The sequence below is a fragment of the Bombus vancouverensis genome, chromosome 13 (assembly GCF_051014615.1).
Source record: "Bombus vancouverensis nearcticus chromosome 13, iyBomVanc1_principal, whole genome shotgun sequence".
NCBI classification, from domain to species: Eukaryota; Metazoa; Arthropoda; class Insecta; order Hymenoptera; family Apidae; genus Bombus; species Bombus vancouverensis.
The window spans coordinates 12,338,460-12,345,847 of NC_134923.1; the positions used below are offsets into that span (position 1 = coordinate 12,338,460).

The 7,388-nt window shown below is 31.6% G+C and overlaps 3 protein-coding genes across 8 annotated transcripts; 2 read left to right on the top strand and 1 right to left on the bottom strand.

The window, feature by feature from the left end:
- Positions 1-231: 231 nt before the first annotated feature.
- LOC117164679 (uncharacterized) lies at positions 232-1,062 on the top strand. The gene is made up of 2 exons (XM_033347896.2): positions 232-402; positions 689-1,062. The coding sequence occupies exons 1-2, from the start codon at positions 344-346 to the stop codon at positions 951-953; spliced, it is 324 nt and encodes a 107-aa protein (XP_033203787.1). The 5' UTR covers positions 232-343; the 3' UTR covers positions 954-1,062.
- A 7-nt stretch (positions 1,063-1,069) lies between these two features.
- Positions 1,070-5,096, bottom strand: LOC117164643 (apoptosis-inducing factor 3). 6 transcript variants are annotated; one of them, XM_033347837.2, is made up of 9 exons: positions 4,954-5,096; positions 4,496-4,635; positions 4,319-4,431; positions 2,965-3,257; positions 2,559-2,895; positions 2,129-2,476; positions 1,833-2,038; positions 1,542-1,758; positions 1,070-1,459 (listed from the first exon to the last, which is right to left on the bottom strand). In XM_033347837.2, the coding sequence occupies exons 3-9, from the start codon at positions 4,389-4,391 to the stop codon at positions 1,200-1,202; spliced, it is 1,734 nt and encodes a 577-aa protein (XP_033203728.2). In that variant the 5' UTR covers positions 4,392-4,431; positions 4,496-4,635; positions 4,954-5,096; the 3' UTR covers positions 1,070-1,199. The 6 variants fall into 6 exon arrangements, with proteins under 6 accessions (XP_033203728.2, XP_076479803.1, XP_033203717.2 ...); XM_076623688.1 differs by having other exon boundaries at positions 4,319-4,448; XM_033347826.2 differs by lacking the exons at positions 4,496-4,635; positions 4,954-5,096 and having other exon boundaries at positions 4,319-4,467.
- A 644-nt stretch (positions 5,097-5,740) lies between these two features.
- On the top strand, positions 5,741-7,159 carry EMC10 (ER membrane protein complex subunit 10). Its single transcript, XM_033347884.2, has 4 exons — positions 5,741-6,158; positions 6,230-6,493; positions 6,580-6,846; positions 6,927-7,159. Exons 1-4 carry the CDS (start codon positions 6,099-6,101, stop codon positions 7,020-7,022), a joined length of 687 nt encoding a protein of 228 aa, XP_033203775.1. The 5' UTR covers positions 5,741-6,098; the 3' UTR covers positions 7,023-7,159.
- Positions 7,160-7,388: the final 229 nt, after the last annotated feature.

Below are 7,388 nucleotides of genomic sequence, written 5' to 3' on the forward strand. Positions count from 1 at the left end.
CCTATTACAAGTTTTAATTGACAAGCGGGTTAGGAATATAAATAAAAAAGTAATAATATACTTGCCTTGGAATATTTACGATACGTCGGTAAGCGTAGAATATTCTGAAGTGATTCACGAAAGATTTATTGATTAAAGAATGATACATACGCTTTTTGTCATTCTAAATTCGTATTTGAATACATATAATTCAAATCTTCGATGATTCAAACCTTCGACCGCGAATTGCGTAACATATCGAGATAGGTGTCGCTGAAGCCACTTACCACGAAAGTACATCATTAACGCAAAGTAAATAAAAATTAAGTGTTAAATATCGAAACAAAAGGGAATTGTATTCGATATGCGTATTACGAGTATACTATTGTACAAGGTTCACAATATCCCATATAGATTTCGTGGGTATGTACAAATCACTCGTTTTGATAAAATTCTAAGGTTACCTTTTACTTATTCGATCACTATACATATTTTTTTTATTATGTCGTGACAATTCACTAATAAGTACAGCATAAAACACATAATGTAGTGTCTAATACGGTGCTGTTACCGCAAAGAAAATATCATTTAAACAAATTAATTTCTAACCTACCGTAGCACTAGGGCCTAAGGTTATATTTGTTGTAGCTGCATTATCGTAAACACTATTATTAGCAAGAATTTCATTTAAATATTATATTTTGTACAGGAAACACGGTATACGTAGAAAACCAACATTGAGAGATATTTTTCAATTCAAACGGGATCTTGAAAGGGAAGAAGCGAATATGTTGATATTAAGGCATCCTTATCTTACTACGGAGCAATCAAATGGTCATATGAGTCATCTTAAGCAAGAGAAGGTTATAAATCTGATGACAAAATTCAGAGAAGATGTAAATGCGAAATTTAACAGAAAAGTCACTATCATGGATCGGTTAGGTCATTTGAAAGTATCCGAATCTTGGGATTAGTATTTATTTTCTAATTAGGTACAATTTGTTTGCTATTTTGTTAAAAGTAAAGAATTGTGTTAAATAAAAATGTATGATGTATCTACAATATAATTGTACAAAAGCTAAACATAGTATTACGTTAGGCTCGGTTTTATTTAGAAGTTCTAAAAAAATAGATTATAGAAATACAAAATGCATTATAGAATTCAATATCAAGGTCCTGGTATGAGAATTTCATTTAAATAATTTTTATATGCTTTCGATTCATGGATCTACGATAGTTTCAGTTTTGAATCTAGTCTCTAAATCCTTCGGTTTATTTCTTATCCAAACAAATGGATCTCGATCGACCTCCGCTTCTGTTAGTACGTTTCCTTCGTGCAGGAAATTTGCAAAATCTGCTGCTACAGGATCTGCTCCGATGCTACTTACAGCGATAACTTTACCATCTTTAATGTAATATGCAAAAAATTCCAAGTTCTCTAGGGAACCATAAATTCTTACTTTCTCTGGTTCTCCGTATCCTGTGGAATTTTCAATAATTATCATGATGATATAACGTTTCATCTCTCTTTTACATGTATTATATGTAAAAGCATAACGTACCAACGTATCTATAACTCTTCCCGAATAGCGTTGTCCAGAAAAATGGTATGGCACTTACAGCGGTAGTTTTACCACATATATTTAATGCTGCTATTTTACCATGGTAATGGGCCAACGAATAGTGGCCTATTGCAGCTGAAATGTCATCGGAACCAAATAGCGGTGCATACGCTATATCACCACCTGCATATATGTTTTCAACGCTTGTTTTCAAGTACTGAAATTATACATAGAATTTTATGTTTCCTAAATTTGATACTTCGATTCATTCACTGTTGAATAACAATCTACCTTATCCACTACGATACTGCCATCTTGTAACATTTTGATAGGAGTATCCTTTATCCAATCTGTATATAATTTAGATCCAATTCCAATGATCACTATATCAGCAGGAAGGGCTTCACCATTGGTAAGTACAACTGTACCTACAGCATTCTTATCATCATCTTTTGCAACAAACTGTGTGATATTACGTTCAAATATAAATTTAACACCTTGAAAAAACAATATTGATTAGTTTTTACCTAACTTGGTACAAATCAGATACAGTATAGTACCTGGATATTATTGATATACTTTAGTACCTTGTTCTTCAAACTGGCGTTTGATTCTGTTACCAATTTCTGTACCAAAAACTGTTTGTAATGGAACTGTAGACCTTCCTATGATGGTGACAGATGCACATTTATTTATACAATAAGCAGCAGCTTCCATACCAATGAAACCTAATCCGAGTATTACAATATGTTTGTCTGATGATAATTTGGAGGATATAGCATGAGAGTCTGTGTAGTTTCTTAATACATAAATGTTAGATAAATTAATAGGTATATCAGGTTTTCTGGCCATACTTCCGGTACAAATAAATAGATAATTGTACGTTAATCTTTCGTTATTACTTAAATGAACAACATTGTCATTTGTATTTAATCCTGTAATGAATTTTATTATAAAATTTGATCATATTTTATGCCAAAAAAAGGATAGTTTGTGTTAACTTTTTCATTTTTTTACCTGTAGCTTCTACACCCAGTTTGGTTTCGATTTTATGCTCTTTGTAAAACGAAAGTGGTCTCAAAACTGCCTTTTCAATGTCTATATCAAATGTTTTGGATACCTTTACCCTATCATATGGCACTGTGTTCTCCTTACAGACCATAATAATATTTCCTGTAAAGGCTTCCTGTCGCAAGCTTTCTGCACAAATTGCAGCTGCTGGACCACCTCCAACTATTACGACGGTAGTATTATTATTGGGATCTTGTTCACACATCTTCTTGACCCTTCTATTGAATTCTAAATCCTTACGCCTTGCTTTCACACGTACAAGACCACTATCATCCACGTTTACCTGTTTAATTAAAATTTAAATTTTATTTTATCAAGACTAAAAGTTAAACATATATGTTCACTAAATTACTTGGTAACATGGTAAAGAATCCAATCCTGGGTAATCTTCTATATCTCCTGTTTTGATGTTAAAACATGCACCATGCCATGGACACCTTATTCTTCCATCTCCTAGCGCTCCTGTATGAAGTAATGCTCCGTAATGCGTACATTTTGTACCAATAGCATGTAATTCCCCCTTTTGTTTAATCAACAAGACTTTTGCCCCACTTTCTCCAAGTGGCAATAGTTTCATTTCATTTTCTTTGATATCCGTTTTATTACACACCACATCTTCAACATAGTCATACTTCTCTGGTTTACCTAAGCAAATATGAATTATTCAAGTAAAAAATCTACTTATATCAATTTGTAACTGGAATAGATTTAATATTTTTCTTTTTTTATTTAATTTGGTAAAATATTTTGAAATATTCTAAATGTCAATATAACTGCATATTGATAAATTAATTTCATTAGATTTTTCATTAGATACGTTGGCGTGCAAATGGCATGTCCTTAACTCACAACTGCAACAACATTTTGCTTTATTATGCGACCGCCTAATATCTTCGATTTCATTGTTACACTCACTACAAATGTGAATTTTCCTTTTCTGTAATTCTGACATTCTTCCGTTATTTATTTTCCCACTAACGTGAAATATTGAGTTAAACGATAGTTTCGTACATTGTTTCGCAATGAATAAGCGCATACTGTCAAGTCGTTCTGCTATTATTCACTGCAACTATTCGTCAATGTTACTTAAACATTTATAGATTAGTCATTAAATGAATTGTAACTTTAAAATGGACTTTTTGTCATAAAGAGAAGTATAGTGAAACTATTCGAAGGTTTCTTCAAGTACACGCACACATAAAACCATTGATGTTGCAAAACAAGATATTGTAACACATGCAATGCATTCTGTCTTATTTTAATGTATTGCAACAAATTATCGTGTCTAGCTTTTTAAACATGTTAATACATACGGAAATATGATTAGATATGTTAGATGTATTATCTGATATTTGTAATCATTTATTATCGAACGTAAAAACCCATCATTAATTAGATTTATCGTATACGAGAGAAAAGTCGATATTCTGGTAGCAACTACGTATATTTATTTGAATTATTTACATATATAAATCACGATTGTTAGAATTTCATATATAAATTGCTTAAATTAAATGTAGATAATAACAAAAAATTCTTTGTTAAAATATTCCAAGTTAAAATTTTCCTTGTTGCTATAAGGAAACTTTGTCTCTTGGTGTGCATCGAATAAATAAAAACACCAATATAAAATCCCACATATCATTGAATAATGTCATGTATAATTATGAATCTATAACTTAAGAAAAAAGATATGTAGTTTTCACCTGTCTTGGCGGATGTGCTTGACGTAGCATTAGAGCTCCGTGGAAGAAGTCCTTTACAATTATTTCCACCCATTTGTGCGTTCAAGTAATGCCACTCACGGACGGTATCTTAACTGCGTTATCGTGATATCTATAAATCATCTGACTACTTCGATTCCTACAATTACTCATACTTACATCGCTAAAGACAGTTTCAACTACGGCGATCGACCTTGCGCTCTACTACTGGTAAACTATTTTAGATAAACTTTCACTTATTCGTGGAACAATAGATTAGAAGTTATCAAGACACTGCTTCGACGAAGTTATTTTAAAACCTGTTAAAAATTGTAGTACATTAAGACATTAGCGATAGTTCGTTCGCATAATATATTAAGTACTTAATTTAAAGAGAACTTTAGATTAAATATTATTGCTTTGATTATATTTAAAAAAAAATATTAAAAAAAATATTAAAAACCAACTTTTATATTATCCGAAATATAAATATTTTATCATTAATATTATATAACAGTTTTTATTTATACAATATAGTTTAGTTTAGTATTTGTTTAATATATTTTCTGAATTCGTAAAATAAATTTAAATATTATAATATATAAGCTGTTAGTTTTAAGAGAAGAATACGAACATACTATCATTTTAACTTCATTCGACACATTATGACTAACTGCAACTTGTTGCAATGATTCAGAGAGCGTTCATTTTCGCTTTTAAAGGAAAGTTGAAATCGATTTTCGTATAAAGCGATGTTGCGCATATGCGATATGGCACGAACAAATGATATAATATAGATTAGCTTGCAACAGATGTGAAGGAGTCGGCAGCTAAGGGCGCTTTTCCGCGGAACGCCGATCGAATTTAAACGTTGATTATCAGAAACGTCACGCATGCGCAGAATAACTTTCTTGTCTTCCATGTTGATTTTTCACAACTAGACACGACTTCATTTTTAGACGATATTCCCTAGGCGTTTGTATATGAATGTCGAGAGCAGTTTATACGATCGTGGTTACAACTCAATTTTCGGGCGGTTTTTCCTAGGTTCTGAAATATTATATACGTGTCGAGATCATGACAGATCACAAGACTGGATGATGAGTACCGCTCATAATCTAGATGATGTGTTCGTACATGGTATTCACTATGATATGATTTTTATATTCTTTAAAATTTAGATGAACCTATCTCTTTTTAATGTATAAAAGTAATACAAACTCATGGTTTCATGGTCTTATAATTTTGTTCGAAGTATATTGTAAAAAGCAATACTGCCTGTAACATGTGCTAAATCACTAATATAGTAAGTTAGAGAAAAATCACTATAGAATTATAATAGTAATACTGTACGCTATTCAGTATACATAATATGATTGGCGAGGAAAGTATAGTACCTTGTTGAAATATATAAACTTTATAAATATATACTAGAAACTAGCCAATAAAAATAGAAATAGCAGAAACAATTACGCTGTCATGTATAGCCTAATTTTAAAATCCAATGAGTTTTTAAAATAAATTTAGAGAAATAAAATCCGATAACAAATTCGAAACAATTTCAACAGAATATTCAGTAAAACTAATTACTAAATGCTAAGGTTATAAATATCTAAACCTATCAAACGGTAGTAGACTGACTGTCAAAGCACTTGCACCGTAGTGCAAAAATTCGCACATTCCATTAGTATTATTCGATAAATAAATTGTAAAATACATTAATGTTATAAAATGAGATTGATTTGATTTTCTTATACGTCGTAGAAAATAAATAATTTTAATAATGCAAACGATATATATCTTCATAAGTTTGTTAGTCAGCGTTTCATCGTTAGCTCGTGGGGTTAGTATATCTTCCAAATTTTTATAATGTTTGATATTTTATCGTGTTTTAAACAGCCACTAAAATTTTAGAGCGAACTCGATTATGACGGCTGGTTACAATTACGATTATGGCACGCATTTAACGACGAGCCAGAGCCCATTTTTATAGAACGAGGTAACGTCACAGTGTCAAGTGTTCGTAGCGGTGCTTCTGTTGTTGGACAAAATGGATTGTTACAATCTCATATAAACGAATTAAAAAACCTTGCTAAACATGATGGCAAATACAGACTTAAAGCAGTAGCTCGGACCTCTTCAGGAAATGAAATAACATTTCTAACTTCTGTACCTGCGGTAATCTTATTCCTCTGACTATGCTTTCACTTTATATATACATATATATCTATATATACGACTTATAATGTTTTCTCCACGCGTAGTGTTATCTTCTCGGTTCTGATCTTGAAGATGTTATAACAATTTGGCTGGATAGCGCAGCCGAGCCAATAGTTGTGAGTGTATCGTCGCCTGGTCCTTGTAGTACAGAAAGTCCGTTTACAAATATGTGGACAACCAACATTATTGTTAAGTATCCTGATGGTGGACCAGTTCCAGACACTGCTACATATATTCAGAAACTTGAACGTGAAAGAGAAGCAAGAGAAAGAGGAGATGCGAAAGATAACAGATCTTTCCTTGCAAGATATGTAGGTTTTTTTGTTCTAAACAATGTTTGTATATTTAATTTTTTCAAATTCAGTTTATATATTATTGCTTTGAATTTCAGTGGATGTACATTGTCCCTGCATTAATTTTTGTTGTTCTATCATCCGCAACAAATCCAGAAGCTGGGGGTGCAGGAGGAAGTGCCCAAAGACAGTAACATAAAGTGTATTGGTGCCTCGAAGAGTGTTTGTGCGGGAACCGTTTATTTATAAACTTATAATGTACTTTCATAATTATAGTTATAAAAATTATGATTGTATCTTTTCCTGAATAAATTCTATGATTTAATTAAAATTTTTTGTTTATCTTTTGTTTTATCATTCCAACTAGTAACACGTAGAGCGAAAATTTTGTATAATGCAATATACATGCATTAGAGTGCTATAATACTTGTGAAAGTTAGCTGTTATAATCATATAATCTTCCTATATGTATAGTTTACTATATCAGGTAAAGTTCAGACAGGTAAGGCAGGGAAAGATCAATAATCTGCCACCCAATGAACAAGGCCACAAACTGTTAC

Bases quoted from the DNA above. Each gene is read 5' to 3' on its own strand.
- LOC117164679 (XM_033347896.2), top strand. From the start codon at position 344: ATGCGTATTACGAGTATACTATTGTACAAGGTTCACAATATCCCATAT. The intron at 403-688 runs GTATGTACAAAT...TATTTTGTACAG, and splicing joins ATCCCATATAGATTTCGTGG to GAAACACGGTATACGTAGAA.
- LOC117164643 (XM_076623687.1), bottom strand. From the start codon at position 3,648: ATGCGCTTATTCATTGCGAAACAATGTACGAAACTATCGTTTAACTCA. The intron at 3,258-3,461 runs GTGAGTTAAGGA...ATATTTGCTTAG, and splicing joins AGCAAAATGTTGTTGCAGTT to GTAAACCAGAGAAGTATGAC. The intron at 2,039-2,128 runs GTACTAAAGTAT...TGTTTTTTCAAG, and splicing joins ACGCCAGTTTGAAGAACAAG to GTGTTAAATTTATATTTGAA.
- EMC10 (XM_033347884.2), top strand. From the start codon at position 6,099: ATGCAAACGATATATATCTTCATAAGTTTGTTAGTCAGCGTTTCATCG. The intron at 6,159-6,229 runs GTTAGTATATCT...CTAAAATTTTAG, and splicing joins TTTCATCGTTAGCTCGTGGG to AGCGAACTCGATTATGACGG. The intron at 6,494-6,579 runs GTAATCTTATTC...CTCCACGCGTAG, and splicing joins TTCTAACTTCTGTACCTGCG to TGTTATCTTCTCGGTTCTGA.